The sequence below is a fragment of the Octopus sinensis genome, linkage group LG10 (genome assembly GCF_006345805.1).
Source record: "Octopus sinensis linkage group LG10, ASM634580v1, whole genome shotgun sequence".
Classification (NCBI taxonomy): Eukaryota; Metazoa; Mollusca; class Cephalopoda; order Octopoda; family Octopodidae; genus Octopus; species Octopus sinensis.
In genome coordinates this window covers 30,567,992-30,592,555 of record NC_043006.1, presented here as the reverse complement: position 1 = coordinate 30,592,555, position 24,564 = coordinate 30,567,992, and the positions used below count along the sequence as shown (strand labels likewise).

The 24,564-nt window shown below is 35.8% G+C and overlaps 1 protein-coding gene across 1 annotated transcript in view; it reads right to left on the bottom strand.

Annotated features, from left to right (window-relative positions):
- Positions 1–14,306: 14,306 nt before the first annotated feature.
- LOC115216364 (insulin-like growth factor 2 mRNA-binding protein 1) overlaps positions 14,307–24,564 on the bottom strand; it is a 50,447-nt gene continuing 40,189 nt past the window's right edge. The window contains exons 8-16 of the mRNA XM_029785630.2: positions 23,951–23,993; positions 22,733–22,824; positions 21,212–21,328; positions 20,586–20,727; positions 19,141–19,236; positions 18,444–18,620; positions 18,239–18,343; positions 17,164–17,292; positions 14,307–17,065 (exon numbers count right to left, since the gene is read on the bottom strand). Of these exons, the coding sequence (XP_029641490.1) occupies positions 16,790–17,065; positions 17,164–17,292; positions 18,239–18,343; positions 18,444–18,620; positions 19,141–19,236; positions 20,586–20,727; positions 21,212–21,328; positions 22,733–22,824; positions 23,951–23,993 (1,177 nt within the window). The 3' untranslated portion in view covers positions 14,307–16,789. The remainder of the gene's footprint in view (positions 17,066–17,163; positions 17,293–18,238; positions 18,344–18,443; positions 18,621–19,140; positions 19,237–20,585; positions 20,728–21,211; positions 21,329–22,732; positions 22,825–23,950; positions 23,994–24,564) is intronic.

Below are 24,564 nucleotides of genomic sequence, written 5' to 3'. Positions count from 1 at the left end.
GCACACACACACGCTCTCTCTCTTTCTCCCTCCCTCTCTCCAATGGATGGATGCTCTATTTTGACGACTGTATTTTATCACAGCAATCTCCACCCCATCATTTTTTTACCCACCCACTAATATATGTATGTGTGTGAGTGTGTGTAATCTACGTACATATGTATTCATGTGTAGTATGCACGCATGTATATATGTGTGTATGGCACACACATAGATATGTGTATGATTGCATGAGAATGTATTTTCCAGCATAAATCATGTGTAAAAACGTGTTTGTAATAAAAAAAAAGAAGACAAAAGCGTGTATGGGTGAGAAAATAAGTATATGTTCCAATATATGTGTGTGTGACTAGGAAGCTAGGTGGTCGTAAGAGTGTTATGAAAGAGTCTTTAGGTATTTCAAAGATAATACAAAAGAAACGTGTAGTTGCGGAAGATAGGGAGAGGCGCAGATAACGAGGGCGGGAAACGAAGAATCGACAGAGCTAAGAAAGGTTGTGCGTTTATTTGCGTGTATCAAATATATGCTTTGTATACAACAAAGCATATATTTAATTGTAATCACAGGACTATGTTTATAAGTGTACATTTACTGTGTAAATACATCATAGAAAGAAATACATGTTTAAAGAATTCTTTTAACATTGGTGAACCCCACAAAAGGAACCCGATGGCTAACTTTTGGGGTTTCACTGCGTGCTGGGCTCCATCTACCACCTTACGTAGGGCAAAACAATAATAAAAAAAAGACAACACACACAGACATACTCGCTTAAATCAGAACGATAGCAAGGGCTCCAAACACTTCCGCAGTGATTCGACATGGGCTCAGCTTGAATTTTTTTATTTTTGTCAATGTGTAAAGGGGTTGGGTGGAAATTGAAGGAAAATGCGAAGCAAGGATGTGCAGTTCCAACAAAACTGACTGGTTAAGCGTTTAATGCAAGATCTTGCAGGAACTGAGACCAGGAGAAAAAGGTTGACGCTACAATTACTCAGTTCAAAGGAACAGTGACGGTTGTAGTAGTGTTAGAGTGCTGTACTGATGTGGTTGAACGTCTGCTGGGAAGAGAATCTTGAATTTCTTCTCTAGAACGGTTGTGTGTCTGTGTAGCAGCAGAACTGTGTTCTACATATGGAAGCAGTACACGAATGTAGGTCTGAACATGTGTTCAGAAAGTTAATCATATATACTCATTATAATATATGCATCATAGATTATAGTTATCAAATTATTTTATATATTTATTTAAAAAAATATAGACTGCTCTACCTCTTAGAGTGTGCCTCTCAAGATTTATGTTTTTCTAAAAACGATATATATCTTTTACTTGTTTCAGTCATTTGACAACTGTGGCCATGCTGGAACACTTATTTTTTTCACGCATTTCAGCTCAAAGAGTGTGGTCATGGTGGGGTACTGCTAATGTCATCACCTTCTCAATGGCCATTCTTCAAGGCGGATAGCTGGCAGAAACGTTAGCATGCCAGGCGAAATGCTTAGTGGTATTTCGTCTATCTTTATGTTCTGAGTTCAAATTCCGCCAAGGTCAACTTTGCCTTTCATCCTTTCAACGTTGGCAAAATAAGTACCAGTTGCATACTGGGATAGATCTAATTGACTGCCCCCTCCCACCAAAATTTCAGAGATTGGCTTTTGGTGAAGGAGGGAGTTTGATATTGGTGCCCTCTTTTGAGTTTCTTGCGGTGATATAGGTTCATTTGGGACCTTGGACAGCAGAAGGTCAAGTTGTTTCTTGAAAACATCTACCTCCACTCCATGTAGAACTCTCAGATTCTTTGGGAAGATATTAAATAGCCATGGGCCCTTGAATCCCAAGCTGTTGCAGTACATAGTCTTCACTCTGGATGAGATGGCTGGGACATTTAGAACAGTGCAGTGATGTCCAGTTTGGCATTGAGAACTACACCAACCACCAAAGTTTGGTGCTATCCTCTCCAGGAACTTCCGTATACATATAAAAGCACCCATTACACTCTTGGAGTGGTTGGCATTAGGAAGGGCATCCAGCCATAGAAACCATGCCAAATCAGACTGGAGTCTAGTGCAGCTCCCCAGGTCTGGTCAAACTGTCCAGCTCATGCCAGCATGGACAATGGACATTAAATGATGATGATGATGATGATATAATGGCTGTGTGGTTAAGCTTGCTGATTTGTGTCTTTTCCTATAGCCCTGGGCCAACCAATGCCTTGTGAGTGAATTTGGTTGATGGAAACTATGTGGAAATCCATCAGATGTGTGTGTGTTGTTGTTTGTTCCCCAACCACTTCACAACTGTAACTTCAGTTCAACAAAAGACACCAACAGAATAATTATCAGATTTAAAAAAACAAAGAATTGCAGTCGATTAGTTCAGCTAAATCCTTTCAAGGCAGTGCCCCAGCATGGCCACAGTCCAATGACTAAAACAAGTAAAACATAAGTTTTTTTTTTCACCCTTGTATGGATCACATGGAATTTGTTGACAGTTTTTCTGCAACTGCTCTTCCTGTCACCAACCCCCATGGTCAAGCATGGAATACGGGAAACAAAGGAGACTATTCACATGAGGGCAACACTCATTTGCAACTATCAGGCAACAAGAAAACAGCAATACACACACACACACACACACACACATACATAGATCGGAAGGGCACCCAGCCATAGAAACCCTGCCAAAGTAGACAGTGGAGTTTGGTGTAGTCCTCTAGTTGGCCAACTCCTGTCAAACCACCCAACCCATGCCAGCATAGAAAACAGACATTAAATGATGAGGATATACACGTGCACGCACATACATATGTATAAGTATCAAGTAAAACTCTTCAACATGGTGCCCCAGCATGGCCATAATCAAATAACTGAAACAAAAGAAAAAAACTGATACACGTACACATGTATGTATACATGTAATGTGGTATATATTCTATATGCATGTAATGTATATATATAATAGATGGATAGATTTTTACATTTTACATATATACGCATAGACATGTATATAAAGAGAGCATTTAATCTGCATTCTGTACAGATATTTCTATATATACAGACTGATAAAGCATGTAATGACTATGTCCACCTTGTCCTAAACCAAATTTTTTCTTATTATATGGGAAGCTAATCTTCACATCCACCTCAGTTCTGGTTTTAATCACCCAGAAATGCTTCCAAACACTTCAAATTATACTCATAACTCACACCCCTCCCTCTCACCATTACCAGCATCTCTCTTATATTTCTATTGTTCTGATGCTGCAGCTATTTCCATGTTTTAGTGAAAAGCATCATTGCTTGTTAAGGTCTTGAGATACATTCCATCACTTCGTTCCATCAACTCATTTAGCTGCAAGGAATTTCAAACTGCCCCAGCATATAACACATCCAAGGAATCCAAAATCTGAGTGATTACAGGCTCATTTACACAAGTTATTATTATTGGGCCCATGGCATATGGTAAAGCTTCTTTCCACAACAACGAGGCAATTCTTTACCAGAGAAATAAACTGAAATCTATAATTTCTGTATTGGAAACAAATTTATTTCTAGCACACACACACAAGCACACAGCCTTCAGTTGCCTTTTAGCCACATCCATAATCATCATTATTCAAACATTAACTTATTATTATTATTATTATTATTAGAGACCAGAAAGTGAATTACTTTACCAATACTTATTTCGTTTGAAGAATTAAGCAACTGAAATAAGAATCTTTTATCTGTAGATTTGAGAACATTTATTTCGGGAGGATTCAACCAAGGAGACGTTAAGATTTAGAGCTTATTAATATTGTAGTTGCTTTTTTTATGGCATTTTATGTCACTTGTTTCAGTCATCAGACTGCAGCCATGCTGGGGCATCACTGCCTTGAAGAATCTTTTTTAGGTAAATGAATCAATCCCAGGACTTACATTTTTTGGGGTCTGGTACTTATTCTATCAGTCTCTTTTGCCAAACCTTCCTCTCAGCCCCATCTTCTCACCCCATTGTGCTGCTGCTGTCCTAAGACCCGAGAAAAAAAAAGGTACAATACCTGTGGTAAATGTAGGACAGAGATAGATATAAAATGAATAAAACTATATAAAAGGCATGGATACATATGAAGCGAATCCATACACACGGACAAACACACATACATGAAACTTCATGGACGGCTATAACGATGTGACAACAACAACAACACTGTGGGCAAACAAACACAGAGGAACACAGGAACTGTATCATTTTTTGGTTCTTGGGTCTTAGGACAGCAGCAGTACAATGGGGTTAGGGGAAGGCTACACTGCTGCTAGAAACTATGACACATACACAAGCATACACACATGCACACACAAACAAGGACACAAACGCATGCACACATAAGAATATGCATCTTAGGAGAACAGAATGGAGTAAGTGGAGCAAAAACACACACACAGAAACGAAAAGTGTCGCTGAAGAGGTCACAGATGTGTGACAAAAGATTTCCAGACAATGGACTTAAATAAGAACAGTAATAAACGGGTGAAGAAAAAAATATATATAGTCCATAGTGGTGCTCCAGCATGACCATGGCTGCATGGCTGAAAAGAGTAAAAGAATGTGTGTTTATTTGACCAAAAAATAAATAAATAAAATGACCATCTGGAAATACAACAATATCTGTTTCAACACACGATTTCACATCAGGAATTTTGCAAAACAAATTGATAAACATAAATTATAAAAATTACGGAGATGTACTTGCATAGCAAGTGACCTGATCTGAGATCATGTGCTGGAACGAAAACAGATGCAGCACAGAATTTTATCAGTGATCAGGACACGGTCTCAAAGTGACGAAAATATTTTAGCAAATTAAATTTAAATGTTGAAGTGAATCTAACAATGTTTGTGTGTTTTTAAATGGCTTATAAACACCTTCCACGTTTCAATTGTTTTTAATTATAAAAATATAAACTTTTAAAAACTGAAATTTTTTTTTGTATTTGTAGTAAATCAAATTCCTCCCTACCCTGTTCACCACATTTTTTGACTTTGTTTTTCATTTGTTTTGAGGTTTTTTTTTTTTAACGCGCTGCAAATCCTATCCCAAAGATAATTTCAGTTGGTTGCTATGGGAACATTCAGACAGATCAACTCCCACTGAAAGCCCCTAACAAACATTGTTTCATGTAGTTTACTACAGAGAAGTAGTTGCTCCTGATAGTCTCATGGAGTGAACTGTACTCTGGATGTTGCCTACTGACATAGTTATATGTAGTGACCCACGAGCATAATAAATCACAGACATTGTCACATTCAGCTTATGACAGTGATGTAATACAATGTCACATGTACCAAAATCTTGTGCTTATGACACAGTCTCATATAGTTGTTGTTTAGCCCAAGGTCTAGTCCTGAAGCAGACCTAAACCCTAATCATTCCAGCCATTATTATCTTTTGTTTTTGAGACACAATGTATCTTGTACCCTATTATCTAATCCGTCCCTTTTGTTTTAAAGACAGTAGTGTGTGATTTAATCCTTTAGCAGTTAAACCAGTCAAATCAGGCCCAAATATTCTACCTGCTTTATGTTCAAACTGGCCTAATCCAGCCTCTCACACCTATCCTACAATGTCATTCTAAAAATAAATAATCACATCATTGAAATCTCACAGCTAAGGGATAATGCAAGGTTAACTCAAAACAATGTAAATAAATAAGCTTTGCATTTGACAGAGTAAACTGAAAGCTAAAAAGTTAAAAGGAGATTTCACTGCTATTTCTAGGAGAACAAATGACTACATAGAGGCTCCATCATTGGTTCATATTTCAGAGAATGTACCTGGAGCAAATCTGCTTGCAAAGACCATCCTCTCTCCAAACACTGCAGCCTAACTAACATGACTCTCAAATTTAACAATGCTCTTATTGTTAACAAATATTTCCTACTTTACAGTTATTTAGATGGACTTGGCCATTTTAGAGTTAAGTGACTTAACCACTAACACAATACACTGACAGGATACACATCATCAACCTCTCAGCTGGTTGGCCATCAACAAGGCCCTTGTATCTGTGAGGAATTAAATGCTGACAGATTTTGTACCAATTTCACCCATCCCTGCTCTAGATCTCTCAAACACATACAATATCAAAGATATTCATCTGAAGGGAAACTCATACTTGACACTGAACAGTTTAAGAATTGAAGAATTAAATGAGGTGAACAGTAAGTAGTCTTTGGAATGAGCAGCAGAACCTAGAGTGGCCTTGAATTGAGATTGACATCATTATCTTATGATTGAGAGGCCAAAACATCCAGATGCTGGCACTGACTCACTGCTTTTTTGATTCATAACTCTCTCTCTATATCTATCAGTATACTTGCTTAGGTGCAGACCTTCTCTCTCTCTTTGGTATGTCTTTAGATGTGTATGTGTTTATGTGAGTGTGCATTCACACACACACAAACCTAAGGCAGCAGTGTTATTTGATAACAATCCTAAACACTGCCACACCTGTTGCCAATCCTATTTCATTCCTTTCCATAAACAAAACTAATTTTATTCCTATGCCTTCCCCACCTTTATCAACATTATTTCCTGTTTCTAATTATTCTTTTTTCTACTCCCCCTCCTCCTCCTTTCTCTCACCCCCATTTTTAATGTGGGTTGTTAGAAGAACCTTTGCTAATGTCTGAAAGGATTAAATGTTTTTGTTTCATTCCTATCACAAGAGTGAGCCTCTATACAGTCATTCAGCCTGCTAAAAATACCTGTCAAATCCTGCCTCATTTGACACATTTTCACTCTTAGAAGGACAGCTTAGAGAATGAGGTCATGGGGTTCCTGTGTATATGAAAAAAATGGTTGAATGGCCACACTTAGAAAAGTTAGATCAAGACTGACCTGGGGTCAAACAACAACAAAGAGAACCTTTAAATAACCACTCAACTTGCAAGAAATAGCAGCCAAATCCCTCTCAAATCACACTTTAACCCCTTAGTATTTAAACTGGCCATATCAGGCCTCAATATTCTACTCGTTTTATGCTAGGACCAACCAGATCCAGCCTCTCACACTTACTCCTCAATCTCATTCTAAAAAGGAATAATCACATCATTGGAATCTCAACACTATGAGATGATGCAAAATCGAAAACAATGTGGAATAAATAAGTATTAGATTTTGACAGAGTAATCAGAATGTTAGGGGGTTAAATAAAGAACACATTGAAGACTGTGGTCTCCGCTGTATTAGAGAAAATGGTCACATCTGGAATACTCTTCATCATAGATCTGTCCAGTTAAAATTGACCTGAGATTTAAAAAAAACCAATCAACTGATATCATTGTTTTGGGGTTTTTTTAAATTTTACTGAAGTTAGAATTTCTTTTCTTTCAGCAGTTCTGTGGGTTGTCACCTCCTGACAACTGTCCAACCCATATCAAAATGGAAACTATACACTAAATACAAATGATAATGATGATTATGAAATTTAGCACTCAGTACTATAAGTTAGTTAATTATACTTTTTAATTACACTTGTAATTATTCAATACTGTCTTTACATACAATGAGAGCATTATGAGAGTAAGAAGTATACCTGTCTGTAAAATATATACTTTTCTATTCTAGGCACAAGGTCCAAAATTTGGGGGGAAGGGGGCTAGCCAATTAGATCAACCCCAGTATACAACTGGTACTTAATCTATCGACCCCAAAAGGATGAATGGCAAAGTCAACCTCAGCGGAATTTAAACTCAGAACGTAACTGACGAAATACCGCTAAACATTTTGTCCAGTCTTAGCCTGTCTGTAAAATATATAAACTATACCAGTTTATAAAATCATCATCATCATTTAACATCCATGTTCCATGCGGGCATGGGTTGGACAGTTTGACAAGGATTTGATGTGTTGAAGGACTGCATCATGTCCCAGTATCTGCTTTGGAATGGTTTCTAGGGCTGAATGCCCTTCCTAATGTCAGCCACTTAACAGAGTGGACTGGGTGCTTTTCTCATGGCAGAGCACTACTGAGGTCATCACAAATCTACAAACCTATGGAAGCAAGTGTAGATGGGGGTTAAAGGATGAGAGAAGTGGTTGGGGGTAGAGCAGGCTCTTGTTGTAGAGGAGCTACATGGCAATTCACATTTAAGAGAGAGAGAGAGAGTGAGAATAAACTGAAAGTGTTTCTAAAGAGACAGACAGTGGTGATGAGGTGTCCAAGTGGCACCTCAAGTAAGAGGAGCAGTAAGGGTGGTGCAAGTGTGTATGGGGAGGGAAGAGATAGGGGAAGGTAACATCTGTAAGGATTGGTAAGGGTCGAAAGGGAGGAGGTGTTTGAGCTGGGGAGGCCTAACAGCAGGATGAGACAGTTGACAGGGGAGTGGAGAGAAAGATGAGTCTAGGTAGGCTGCACAAGTAGCATAGAGACAGACAGGTATAGAGCATGAGGAAAGATAATTTGGTGGCCCGGGGGTGGGGAGGACACTTGCATCTTGGGCCAACCAAAGCTTTGGGAGTAGATTTGCTAGACAGAAACTGAAAGAAGCTCATCATATATATGTTATGGATAATGCTAGGACTCTTTTGTTAGAGTCATAGCATAACCTAGATGAGATGCAGTTTGGTTTCATAGCTGGAAGAGGTACTGTAGATGCAATCTTCTTAGTGAAGAAAGTGTGGGAGAAATTTTTGGTTAAGAGCTAATCACTAATCCTGGTTTTCATTGGCATGGAGAAGGAATTTGACAGGGCACCATGTTCAGTAATTTGGTCACCAAGGAAACTCAGATTGTAAAAGCTATGGACAAAGATGTAGTGAGAGTTGGCAAAGACTTCAGTGATGACTTTAGCATAAAGGAAGGAGCGCATCAAGGCTCAATCCTTCAAGCAATGGACACACAAGAGATGTAGCAGAATCACAGGTAGACTAGAAGAGAACATAAGCTTTGTATGTGATACAGATGCACAGGAGCAGAGTAAATATAGTGTGAACAGTGCAGAAATGGACACCTTTGAATGCTTAAATGGGTCACTAGAAGTAGTCAATAGCTTTTGTTATTCAGATGTTAGTAGCAAAGGAGGAGGTTTGTCTGAAAGTATAATAGCTACAGTAAGAACAGACTGGAAAGGGTTGAGAGAGCTGCTGCTGGCAACAAAGATCTTTTCCCTAAGAGTGAAGGACAACTTGTATGATGCTTGTGTTAAAACTGCAATGCTGCATGGTAATGAGACACGGGCCTTGAATGCAGAGGACTTGAGGAGATTGGAAAGGAATGAAGCACACATGCGCTGCTGAATGTGCATGAACCATGTAGAAGAAAGGAGCTGAGTGGAAAAACTGGGTAGAAAAGGAATCAGATGTAGTGTGCAGGAAAGAAGACTGTGTTGATATGGACATGTAATGTGTATGGAACAAAACAATTCTCAAGACCCAACTAATTACCTTCACAAAACAGATTCTCTAAGCACAATGTGCACAAATATGCTTCCTGTTCAATTTGCTTCTCAAGAGATTCTCACCACTCTTCATCTCTCTAACTGCACTATTCTGCTGCTGTAATTGTATTTGGAATAGAACTACATACTGCACTAGGCATTCCCTGTTACCACTTGTAAATCTTACAATTTACCTGGAATCATTTCACTTACCCGTTTTTCATACTGTCCTCTCCAACCACATTTTACATTGATGACCTTCTTCAGTCACCAAATTCTCTCTCCTCTACCACCATCCATCAACCTCACCCTCTTACAACCTACACAACCACATCATCTCTCTCTCTTTTCCCCCCTGATTACTGTCATCCTCATTATTACTAGTCTACTGCTTTTCACCCAACCCATTTTCTGCACTATCAGTCACCTCCTCTCCCTTACCTTCCCCCAATTCATGTATCATTGATCACCCCCTCAACCCTACCCAACTTCTACAGTTGTCACCTACTCTTCCCTCTATCTAGCCATCTCTCACCCTCCCAAATATTCTTCCACCCTTCATCTTCTGTCTCTGATCACCTCTTATCTCAAGGCCACACCTTATTATCACCATTTTCTCTCTTTCCAGCATCACCCATTAACCTTTCCCCCCAACCTCTCTTTTATATCTCCTCTACAAGAAACCTGCTCTATTCTGATTCCTTCTCCTAGCATAAAGTCACCTCCCTCTCTCTTGTAGTCCCAACTCAGCTGAAGGAAATTATAGTCATGCAGGCTGCAGGGTAACCTCACTGGTGCAGGTACCTTAAAAAAAATACCTAGTCCACAGTGTAAAGTGGTTGGAGTTAAGGAGGGCATCCAACCATAGAAACCCTGCCAAAGCAGATAGTTGGAGCCTGATGGACTCTGGACCCACTTGATTCTTTCAAAGCATGCAATCCATGCCTGCCAACATGGAATATGGACATTAAATGATGATACACACATCCATATATGCACAATAAGGAACAGTCCTATTATTTTACTTCTTTCAGTCATTAAATTGTGGCCATGCTGGGGCACCACCTTAAAGAATTTTTAGCCAAATGAATCAATGCCAGGACTTTTTTTTTTTAACCTGTTACTTAAATCTTTAAGTGCTTCTAACAAAATTTCAAAATTAGTATTAATAAAACTTTTGCAGTTTTGACTGCAAAACCTTAAAATGTAGCTCTGCCCTTCTTACCTGCAACCCTCTCGTTACATAAACATTGCTTTGTGTGCATCTATGTTGGCTTGAGGCAACTTTTATATAATCACAATAACAAAAAAAAAAAAAAAAAAAAAAAAGCCTTCAATCTAGTGCAATATTAATTCAGTGCTACCTACCTCTCTTATCCAGAATATTTACCAGAAATCTTGGGCTCCGTCCAAAAACAACATTATCCACATTTCGCCCGCCAAATTTACTTCAATAGCATTAAACTTGTTTTACTTTCACCTCCCCTACTTTTAGTGTGGCTACAGTTATCCATCTTTTTACAGGTCAGTCAGTATTTTCTTTTTTTCTTACACAAAATTGTTAGAGCAGGCTCTGCTCTGCTATCTTTACATTGTAATATCTGAAATCAAGGACAATTCTTTTGGAGTCATTGAAAATATAGAAGTTGGTCTACACCTCACAATAACAAACCAATCCAGAGGTAACAACAAGTAAAAGATAAATTATCATTAAGGAGCTACACAAAAAGGCTTCAGTGAGCAAGTTTCCATTCTTCCAGGATCTTTTGCTAGCATTTGTATGATTTGGACTGTTGCTGTAAATATAATCTAGCTTCACTTCAAGTCCATTAGTAAAAGGTCAGTGCCTTTTATTGTATGACAATAGTTTACACAGATACATCAGAAAGGCAACGAAACAAGAACATTCCTTATTTCTTGAATCATAATTCTATATTTTAGTATTCTTTGACCCATTAAATCAACTTTTCAAATGGTCATTATCAAAATTCTGTGACCTTTTGCAGTCAAAAGAATGTTTAGCCCTTTAACATCTGGCAAAAATATTCTCCCCGTTTTGTGTTCAAACTGGCCAGATCTGGCCTCTCACACCTACCCTACAATATCATTCTGAAGGATTAAGTTACAGAGGAGTAAACATTAAACTTGACATAAAGTAAAACTTCTCTATTGAAACATACCTCAGTTATTGTCATTCTAATTACACACTAAATTAATGAGCATCCCTTTGAAGTCTTATCACAAATAACTTGTTGCTTTAGCTGACTTTATTCAATAAGACTCAGTTTTACACTGCAGAAAAAGATTTGGGAGAGATTGCAGAAGCATTTCAGCTCCCATCTCCATTCCCTTCCTGCCCTAGACACATTTACTCCCTATTATACAAATATTCCATTATGTATGAACAGGGACTATGTTTACAATTTTCATCCAAATCCCTAACAACACACACACAATCTTTAGACAAGCTCAGAGTAAACACTGACAGTAGAAAAAAAAAACCCTTTAAATTGTTCCAATAAAAATTCTAAAATTAAGAATCTTGAAAGATTAATTATCTAAATGAAGAAGCAACATGCACAACTGCAACATCAAAAGGCTGACAATCTCCTTTCACATACAAATTAAATATATTTTCTACATTGTGATTAATGAGTAGATACAGGTAATTGGTTAAGAAATTCCCTTTTCAATGATGAGGACCAGCTTGGTCAAGTGTCATTTACTTGTAGCGTTGTATTTATGTAATTCGAAGAGACAATACTGATGGAGGAAGAATTTGGGATGATGGTCTGAGATGCCAGAGGGAGACATAAGGTTAATGACTTTAAAAGAAATTACTGATCATAGCAGAAAGATAGAAAGAGAGGCAGGAAAAGGGAGAAGAGAATGCAACCACAAACTCTTGCAGGGGAGATCTAATAACCTTGATTAAATAATGAATAGTGTCATGGGATTTAATGAATGAAAATTGTCAAGACTGAATTAAATCATTAAATATATAGGTGCAAACATGGCTGTGTGGTAAGAAGTTTGTTTCCCAACAACATGGTTCCAGGTTCAGTCCCAGTGTGTGGAACCTTGAGCAACTGTCTTCTACTATAGCTTCAGGCCAACCATAGCCTTATGAGTGGATTTGGTAGACAGAAATTGAAAAAAGCCTATCGTGATGTGTATGCATCTGTCCCCAACCACTGCTTGACAACCAGTGTTGATTTGTGTATGTCTCTGCAACTTAGCAGTTCAGCAAAAGACACTGATAAAATAAGTGCTGATTTGATACTCAAGGTGATACTCCAGCATGACCACAAGCTAATGACTGAAACAAGACATACACATCCTGGGTATGGCATTAAACCTTATTCATTGGAAAGGCTTCAGTCCAGGAGTTCTGGAGAGCATGGAATGACCCCTTAATTACCATTACTCCCAGGTCCATTCTAACTTAGAACAGTAGTACTTGTCAGGGTCCTAACTATGGATTAAATAAATTTTTGCAAGGGTAGATTGATTTCCTTATCTACAGTGAAAGCAATCTATCTAGAAGAGGGGAAAACACCAAAATTAATACACTCTTCCAACATGCCTGAAGCCAGCATGGAAGAGTGTAGCAGATGAGAGTAATGTGACAGATGTTATAAATTGCAATCTTGCAATACAAAAAAAAATTGGCCCCATATTTGTTTTGTAATGCCAACAAATTTGACCAGAAGTCAAATAGTTTCATGAACAGAAAAACCACAGTGTTGATTAAACATGTTAAAAGCAAGACTACTAAATATCAGATTAGTCCCCAGGAGCTACAGAGAAATTGGTGAATTACCTATTTACAAAGATTGCATTAAATCAGAATTACCATACAGGCAATATATTAAAAGCCTGTCAAGCTCCAGCAAATAAAAGCATTGCCAGCTATAAACTTTAGGTAAACTTTAAAAGGTTTCTTGCAGAAAGAATATGTTGGCAGCACAAAGAATGGAGTAGGACTAAATACAATCCATTCAATATAGCAACACTACCTACCATTTCTACTTCCAATAAATATAACCATTTCAAAGTCCAGGGATACTGTCTTTAATATTACAAACAGATTTAAGGCAGCAAGCTGGCAGAAATTGTTAGCAGACTGGGCATAATGCTTGGTAGCATCTCATCCATCTTTATAGTCAAATTCCACTAAGGTCAACTTTGCCTTTCCTCCTTTTGGGGGTCAATAAAATACCAGTTAAGCACTGGGGTCAAGGTAATCAACTTGCTCACTTTCTTCTTAAAATTGCTGATCTTGTGCCAAAATTTGAAACCAATATTATAACGAAATTTAGCCTACCATCATCCTTTCAAAGTGAAGCAGATTTTTCTTGTATGAAAACTAATATTTCAAATTGTTACTCCTCTACCCACTATTTTTGAAATCTTCCTTACTCATTCCATCCAGTGGACTGTGAAGGAGCAGGGCACTGGATACCAGGGTACTAGTATCAAAATAACATGACAGAATCTAAGCATCAATTCCAGTATCATCATCCCAGTTCATTCAATATGAATAAGCCACACTAGAGCAATTGTCATTCACACCCCTGCATATATAGGTGCTTGACATCCAGTCCCTTGTGTTTTAAGTATTAGACAATTTGGACAGTTAAAAATTTTGTTAACAGAACCGGATATATTTATGAAGCATTAAAGAAAATCTTTTAAATTGAAGGTTGATTACAGAGAATATCCACAATATTCATTGTAAACATACATTTCCACAACTATTTTCTTAGGTAGCCTGTGTGTGTGTGTGTGATTGGAACTGCAAGAGGAGCATTTGAAAAAAAAACAAAAAAAAAGGAAACAAAAAGGCAAATGAACTAAAAAGAAAAAAACCACCTCATCGTGAGATTGAATAATAATTTATTTCTTTGCTAGAGAAGTAAAAAAAAAAAAAAAGAAAAAAAAAGAGCCTTTTTCTTTACAAAATTCATTTCTTTCAGATGGTGTTTGTCTTTGGCTTAAAAGATCTTACATTACATAGACATGCATATTCTCACTCATTCACTCATAAACTAACAACAGGAAAGAAAGTTATGCAGGCAAACCAGTGATGAAAGGGAAACAGATTGACTTAACTGAAAACCCACTAACTTGTCCTTCCTTCCTTCCTTCAGTGTAATAAACTGCTAATAGTCAAGACAATTACCCAGACATAGTATTAAAGCAGATAGCATTTTTTATTTTAATCTTTCCCCACAGGGATATTCCAGTCTCAAAATAGCACATACTGTTATTATATCTTAAGATTCTGATCAATCAAACTTTCACTAAATATTTGAAATGCATATTTGCAATTACTGCACTTAATTACAATATTCAGAAAGAATTATAATTGATGAAATAAAATTTAGAACAAGCAGTGTGTGGTGTCTAGGTTGAATGCATTGAAAGTACACTGACAGAGAGTACACATGAAATATGTAATGAGTTTGCAGCTCATCTTGCAAATTCTGGGATAGGTGGGAACTTAACAACTAGAGTGTTCAGTCAAGAAGATTGTTGTTCAATTGAAAATCTGAATATAGTTCCATCTAAAAAATATCACATTTCTCTAATTATGTAGCTCAAAAATGAACAGGTTGTTACAACCTTCATTTTGTCACCACCAATAAGAAATATAAAAGGCTTTAGATTGTAAATGGATTGGTAAGAAGGTTATTATTACAACTCATAAAAAGTGCAAAAATAAATCTAAGAGAATAAAACTGAACATACTATCTGAAGCCTCAGTGGTTATAAGCAACACACACACACTAAATGTGCCAAAATCCAGCACTATCAAAATCAAAATCTTAAGAAATTAGAGCAAAAAATTCCAAATTATATGTAAAACATTGCTGGTTTTTGCCTAGAGTTATCCTTTTTTTTAATTTTTTTTACTTTTTTTTTAGAGTTTGAAAGAGATATCAGAAAAAAATATCTAACAAAGGCACATAATTAAAGGCAATATTACTCTATTTCCTAAATTAAGTGCTAAGTCTAAAATTGATTGCAAACAGTGAACACATGCTAACGTTAAGTTAATAAACCAAGAAATTTCTTTTCTTCAAAAAAGTTAAGAAAAGAAAAGCAAAACATTTCTAAATTGAGTCAAGTAAAATAACAAAAAGTGTGTGTGGTGAAAAGAAAAGTATTTGATTTTACAGTTTCAGAAATCCTTTGCTAATTCAATAAATACAAGAATAAAATGTATCAGTGAAACTCTGAAAATCTCAGAGCTACTAAGGTTACATGTCATAAACTGTGAACATTAGTTGCAGAGTTAAAGAACAAAAATAGTTTCCATTCTAATATCATTGACAAGTTGTTCAAATTGTTTGTGGGGGGTTGGCAAGGAGAAAAAAAAAAAAAAAAAGAATCACCTGAAATATAAATTTTAGTAATTTTTTTCATTTTTATTATTTTTTTTTTATTATTTTATAACAAAAAAAAAAAGTTACACAGAGCTGTTTTAGCCCAAACACAAACAATTATGTTTGGTGGTGGTCAGATGTAGATCATCTAAAAATTCTAAAGCACCTCAACAAGTATCAAAAATAAACTTTGTACTTCCTTAGAAAAAAAGGAGCCGGACAAGGTTCAACATTCAACAATGGTCTCAGGTTAAAATTTGTTCAACTGAATACCTATATTTCAAAATGACTCCACTTCCAACAAAATAGCTCATGATTATCATAGACATATAAGAATAAATAAATAAAAATAAACCAGTTTGTAGAGTTTCAACAATTAGTTGTGTGTCCTTTTGATGCTTCATTTAAAAAAAAAAGGAAAAGTCAAAATGTCCAAAATGGACAGAGGCTAACAGCTCCTACCCACTGTATTGAACAACTATCAGCTATCAATAGAGAATAGTGGACAGTCCTCATCAATAATTACAGCAACAACAACCAACCTCAACTGCCTACTTTACACACAGATTATTACTGCTTTCAGTGAAACTGATAGAGATACAAACAATAGTAACTGTCCATCATTTTGTCCCCACCCCCACCTTTCTTTATACAACCCGATTTGACAGAAACTACTTTTGTGTCTGTCTCTCAAACAGAAGTAAAATCTTGAAGTAGATAATTACATGAAGTTAAAGAAACACAAGAAATTATATAAAAATGAAAGAGGATAAAAAGAAACCAAAAGTTTTACCTATTTACTTCATGTAATAAGAAATCCAGTCAGTGTTAGTCCTAGAAAGTTAAATTAAAAGTTTTATCTACACAACTTACATCCTTAAAAATGAATAGATTGACATCTTTGGCATGTCATCAGAACCTGATAACTTGATTAACAACAGATCAGGGTTGGGAGATGTTAATTATGTACAATTAGTTGACTTCTTGTTCCCTACTGGTTTTAACTGTCCTGTTTTGATGATAGGAAACGGGAGGTTGGGGAAGTGGCATCAATGGTGGTTGCTGTTGTTGGTGTTGTATTTGTGGAGGGCCTGCATTGTGAAGAGCCGATACCATGAGATCTCTGATTCGTCGCTGGGCAGACTGAAGAGAATAAAAATTTCCAATGATTGTAACAGGGACATCATCTTCAGTGAAGTCATCAGGCAATTTCACAATGGCACGACTAACTCTTCTCAATTCTTGAAGCTGAAAGATAAAATATTTACAATAAGGAAAAACCAACCATTACACCTGTCTATACTGTATTAAAACACACACAACACAAATACAAACAATCTGCTTACATTCTGTCCACCACGGCCAATAATTCTGCCAATAATGCTGCGAGGAACCATTATTTCAGAACGCAACTTCACTTCTTCTTTACCAAAAGCTCCATCGTCTTTAACTTTCTCAAAAAGATAAAACTGAGCCTACAAAACAAAATTAATCTTTAACAATTTCTGTTGCTGAATTTCTAAACTTTCATAATCCACCTAAAACAAACTAATGAATGTCAACAATCTAAATCATTGTTCCTATCTATAAATTGAAGGTAAAAAAACCCTACTTCACCATCAGCCCCTAGCAGCTCCTACAACAAACTCAAATCCCTTAACCAATCAGCCAGGTTTAACAGCATTTAATTCAACTATTCTTGCAAACATGAAATACATTATCCCTATTCTATTGCAATTGTTACAACACTTACCAAGAACCCAGTTGGCATTGATATATTTGAGCACCATTGCACACTTTCATGGATTAACATAGTTACTCCTCTATAATTAATCTACTTTACATCAAATTAATGACACGTGAGTAGAGAGCAGTTTAAAATGTTCACCTGGTAGACAACGTCTGGTAGTAATGTTTTATAATCAGACATAATATTCACAACTTAAGTTAAATTCTTCTCAAGTTGGAAATTAAGAGTACAATTCTCTGGAGCCAACTTACTAGACATTCTAAATCATTTTAAATATCTGACTAATTCGCTTAATTACCACAAATATTTAGTCTAAAATTCAACATTTTGCTGAATTTGTTATATTCCTATTATATATATATAAAGCCATAGAATCCATGCCAAAACAGACAATAGAGCTTGACAGAGGCCTCTAACTTGCCAGTTCCAGTCAAATTGTCCAGCCCACGCCAGTATGGAACACACATTACATTATGATGGTGATGATATAGAAATCTCAATGAAATTAGCGTTAAATTCTTCTTGAGTTGTGAACAGTTAATGAAATTGTTTAGTTCAAACTGAAAACCTAAGTCATATAAAAGTGGGCAGCAACAATGCCAAAATGTATGGGCTCTAATTCATTGCAATATTAAATCAGAAAATATCAAACTAATTCAGATTTGACTTACTTTCCATTGAGCATCTAAATCACCAACAATTATAGCTTTCCTTTCATCCATATTTGAAGAGGAACCTTTTTTTTCATCACCTTCACCTTTATTATTTGGTAATATCTAAACAAAATGACAAGAGTTTTTATTAAACTCAAATCAAAGAAATTTATTAAAAATTAAAAGGGGGTAAAAAACCCCACCAAAAAAACTATCAACTCACTTTGATTCGAGCACTTGAATCTCTTTTGATTGTCTGAATGTTGATGCCTTTACTTCCAATAATAGAACCAACAGCCTTTTTAGGTATATAGAGGTAGGTCACTTCTTCTTGATGTTGCTGTGGAGGTTGTGGATTAGGAAGAAGACCACAGAAACCAGGATACCAATTATTTCCTTGCTGAAATGAAAAGAAAAATAATCCTCCATTAGTACATGGAATCAACCAGAGTATATGTCTAGTATTCATTGACCATGGGAAGATGAAAAGGTAAGCTAACCTGCTTGGAACTTGAGCTCAGGTTGTAGAAAGGTGAAACTAAACAATGTCACATACAGTATCTAGCTTTTATCATTTCAGCCATCCAACTATCCAAATCTCAATCAATCACTCGCTCTCTCTCTTTATAACTTATCCAAATATCACCAGTACTAGTCTGAAAAAGATTCCATAAGGCTATGGAATCTACTTCTCTCGATGGATAAATTTCTACAATCCCATCAATTACATTTAATCTAGCAACCCAGTCTAGATTAGGACAACTATTCCACATGATACAACTGTATGTAATTGATAAAGCTTTTAATCAATAGAAAAAAAAAAAACCATGTTGTAACCTATTAAGAATAATAATAAACCCCAGCATGGCTGCAGTCCAATGACTGAAACGAGAATAAAAAATATGAAAAAAGCAGCTTACCACATAAGGAGGATATGGAGGCCTTAAAGTGGGGAAACTGTTTATTCCAGGCATCATAGCAAATGCAGGTAATCCAAGAGTCATTGGGGGCTGATACTAGAAACAAAAGTTTGATTTAATAAAATCTTTTAAAAAAAAAAAACTATATCCACATTTCAATCAATTCAAGCAGACACTAAAATATAAAAGTAAAAATTCAAAATAATTAATTATTGTCAAACTCTTGTGAATCACTAATGAGGTAATTATTTTTACTGTTAAAATAATTATAACATGTTATGAAGCATAAAGAATGTGCCCTGACAATCACGCAGCTCTTACGCAGTTTGAGAACAGTAAGACTAAACTTTAATTTACTTCCTTTAGAAGTGGCTTACTATGAATTCAATGATGTTATAAAATGTTACCGACAGTGTTCCTCGCTGTGATGTTTGAAGTACAGAAGCCTAATTATCACCATGTACTAGCATTTTCTAAATTGAGATGTCAATAACATTCTTATACATTTGAGAATATTTGTACACAAAATTCAAAACCTTAATAAGAAGCTTATGAAACAATTTAAAGCAATATTTTTTACACTAGAAACTTTGGACTGTCAGAAGTAGAGTTTTTTTTTTATTTTTAAAAAATGTTTAAGAAACCACACAATAGTAGAAGAGAGTTGTATAGTGATATTAATATATACACAGCGAATGAATGTAATCAATCAAAGGATTAACTAGAAGTTCCACAGACATTAAGTTGGCAGAATATGATAGCAAAATATCAAAACTGAGCAAAATCTGAATACTACCCAGTATACTGACCAAGTAAGCCATTTATTAAAGTATTTCATTTCAAAATATAGTTTCAGCTATCATAGTGTTCCAGTAGATTAAAGAACTATTTATTAGCAGATGATTTGACTTAATTGCTATACAAAGTTCTAGGGAGGATAACTACATTGCTAAATTGAAATTAATAATGCAAGTTATCTCCCCTCAAATATACTTGCAGCCTCTTTGAAACTGGAAGATGTAATGAATAACATTCTCCAGTTTATGTTTAACCTATCTAAATAAAACAGTATTTCTATCCGTATTTGTTTTTACATCCATTCTTCTGTGCTAACATGGATTAGATAAATATATATTTTTTTTTATTATGCATCGTTTCATAGCTGGACACTCTTCCTGACATTAACCCTCACCTGTTTTTCAAGTAAAGGTACTCCTATGCCACTTGTCAAAAGTGCCAAATAAGCCAACAGGAAAACGACAACTATGCCATTGCTTGGAGCTCAACCATTTTCACTCGTGCAAATGTAACACACACGTACAACTAACCACATAATTGTGACGAGGAGTTGGACCCTCAGCCAGACAATTCATACCCTAAGGTCGACAGTATGCCATAAGTACACCCTAAATACAATAGGCAGAAAACAGAGAGACAGAACTCACAGCCATTTGTTGAGAATCTTGAGCATAAAATTTTCTCATCCTTTCTGATATCATCTTTTCAGCTTTGGACATAGCATCCGGTGAAGCACTTATTGTAATTACACGGTCAATGAAATGATTATTCACATTTGCATCATTGATACTAAATGGGAGGAAAGTAATAAACAATGTTAGCAAAATAGAATCAAACAAATAAACAATGTTAGCAAAATAGAATCAAACAAATAAACATTTCCTTAATCTTTATATTAGAGAAAGAAACTGCTTTAAAAGAAACACTTTCTTTTCAGAATCCATTTTTATGGACTTTAAAAATTCAAATATTTATAAATATTAAAATTTTTTAAGCCAGTCTTTCATTCAATGTTCTACTTATATTAATAACTGTAAATTAACATCAAGGTAAATCAAGGAAAGAGTAACAGGCAAAAAAAATTTTTTTTTAATGTGTGTGTAAACTTACAGCTGTAAGAAACTAAAAGTATGAAACTAATATCAAAGTAGATAATCATATAATCTGATGGTCTGGAAAGAGGGGGGCGTTTACTATAATGTAAAAAAATATTAAGTGGAAATAAAGTTGCAGAGAGAGGAAATAAAGGCTAAAGAGAAAAGGAGCACAATACCTGGATACCGTAATGTGAGAATTTGAGTCTTGCATGATACTTTTAATGACACTACCATGCTTACCAATCATACGACCACAAAGACTATTTGGACATAATATTCGTAATGAGTGTGTTCTGAAAAAATACAAAGCAATTGTTTCAATGAAATATGAAAGTGTAAGAAAGTGTGAGGGTGGAATGAAATGTACCAAGCAAGGAGACCAGCTAAACTAAAATTTGCAAACATTTTCCAATTATACATAAAATTAATTCCTCTCAGACGATTTAAAGTAGCAATTATTAAAATGAATGGTTCAACCTGTGGTAAAGAAGGGCAACCACATATAATGCACAGGTCTGGTAAAGTTAGATGCAGTACTTTTCAGATATAAAATGTTCATTATAATATACTGCCAATTGTGTGTAGTAAAATGTGTAGCGTATTTCAAACTTCAAAGACAATACAAAAAGTATGAGAATTTCATTCACGTAGGAGAATGAAAGCATACAATGTCATGCATAGTTTATGTCCCTATGGACCAACTGAAATTTGAACAAATTGTGAAATTGCTAGCTTGAATATTGATGCTACATTCCAGTGTTGAAGCACTATCTGCAAGAATAAATGGGACCCAATATGAAATACTTAACAGAGATTTAAAAAATTTTTCTGCAGAAGGGAGAATTTTTCCAAAATTCTCAAGTACTTTAAATAAACTGCTATATCATAAAAATTTAACAGCTCAACTTACTAGCTCATCCATTCTGAAAGATTTTGTCAAAATGATATTATAATTAAGAGAAACTGTTTTGATACCATGACACCCTTTCTCCAGCATTTCACATATTAACCCCACCTCTTCTCTACATTGAACAAACAAATCATAACCACAATATCATATTGAAAGTACTTTTAGTTTTAGTGGAGACAAAAATTTAAGGATTCAAATTTATAGAAAATATAAAAGTTTTAATAAAACATTACCATATAAAATGAAACAATTTCTATAGGAAATATTCAAGAAAAGAGGTTTCCTGCATTTAACAATTTAAAATAAAGAATTTAAATGCTTTCTCTGTAGTTACGAAATTAATAATGTTCGTTAAAATTTATAGGTTAAAAGATAGAAGGAAAAATAAACCCCATCTTTTAGCCCCATATCAGCCCTATGTGATCAAAGGCATTCCAGTCATGATCATCCAGTCTTATTTCCAGACAATGAATCAAGACCAAAGTCATCCTACATGTTAGCAGGAGATTTGAAAGATTTAGTTGATATTTCCAGCAGGCTGGCAACCATTTACAGGTTCTTTCTCTTTAGAACATAGAATTACTAGTAGTCTAAAGTAGCCAACAGCTCGAGAAAAGCATTTCTCTAAGACAAATATAATCACATAACGGGCTATATGTATCTTCACATATAGCACAAGGGTTATATTTTTGAAAAAAGAAAAAGCATGTCACCCACACCAAATATGTTAATGGATGAATTTACATAAAACCAGTAACGAAAGTTTAATTATTTAAATGAAACAAACCGATTTAACGAAGTTGCTTCTTGCAGTATAACTTTCATTAATTCCCTGCATGCTGTGGTGCAACTGCTCGAGCTGCCTTTGATTGTTACCAACTTGGAAAAAGAAAATGAATACAAACTTTAAATGGTGATTGCAACATTAAAGATGTAAGATATGTTGATGTAGTAAGCAGAGAAAATGGGGAAAAGGATAAGAAAATATTCTATTAAAATGTGTAAAATTGCTGTTTTTGTTGCAGGTTTCAACATTGAAATTCATATAATTCATTTAATATACCTGCACCAATCTTTCTCTCTAAATATATACATCATCATCACACACACATACACACAAATGCACATACATACAGGTGCACGATTGGCAGTGTGCTTAAACTTCTTAATGTAGTCTTGGGTTCAGTCTCACTGCACAGCACCTTGGGCAAGTGTCTTCTACTAGAATTTGGTAGACAAGCCATAAAAGTATGTCCATTATGACCTGACAAACCTCCCTACAACCACCACCACATACCACCTTCCTCACACCACCTCCACTTGTGTCCACCCCCCACTCTTTCACAATCCCCAGTCCACTTCATTACATACACACCTTGGGTGAAACCTCCTCCATCACTTCTCTCCACCTCTTTCGTCTATCTACCTCCCCAACACCCATTTTCCTCCCACTATTCATATGTTAACTTCCCATCACGTGGAACAAAGCCACCCCTTCAATACTACACCCCCTCCACTCAGTTGAGGGGTCTTGTGACCCCACTGCTGCTGTAAAGTGCTTGGAATTTAGGAAGGGCATTCAGCTGTAGGAACCAATGTCAAAGCAGTCAGTAGAGCTTGATAGAGTCCTCTGGCTTTGCCAGATCCAGTCAAACCATCCAACCCATGCCAGCAAGGAATATAGACGTTAAATGATATGGATATATAAAAAGTGTACGTGCATTGTTGTCTTATGTGATGGCTGTAAATGAGAATTGTAAATGTAAGAATAACTGGAATTTAAAGTAATTTATTGATGGCTGTTGCATTGTTAAATAAGGTTTCAGTCCTCAACAAGTTACATTGCAAAAAGACTTCATACAAACTGATAATGATATCACTGATGGCAAATTACTAACTCATCTAATCATATACATATTCTGTAATGTTTTTGTGAATTGAACAAAACCATTTTTCTTTAAGCTGTTGGTGTACTGAAAAAGTTTAAAAATAAAACCAAACTCACCGTCTCTGAAGCAGAATTATCAGGAGGCCGATGTACATCTATTCTGGAATAATATAAAACACAGTGTCAGAAACTAGGGAGTAGATGTAAACTGAAATCAAATTATAAACTTAGCTTATCATCAGATTAACATTCTATAAAGCATGTCATTTAATCCCAAATAAGCCAATTAATGAAACAGATCGCGCAGTGACCCTACTTCTTTGATTTAGTCGTGTCATTCCATTAAAATAAATTGGTTTCTAATACATCACAAATTGAAATATATACTGACAACCAAAATACCATGGAGGATTACAAAATTTTTTTTTTAATTTGTCTGGCACCTGTGCGGGTGGCACGTAAAAAGCACCCACTACACTCACGGAGTGGTTGGCGTTAGGAAGGGTATCCAGCCGTAGAAACACTGCCAGATCCGACTGGGCCTGATGAAGCCTTCTGGCTTCACAAACCCCAGTTGAACCGTCCAACCCATGTTAGCATGGAAAACAGACGCTAAACGATGATGATGATGATGTTTTGTGGAGCAGTAAAGTCTTTACAGAGACAACAGTAGGGTTAGGGTTAACCTGAAGAATAAGTTTCTAACTGACTGTAATAAATAGTCCTTTGCC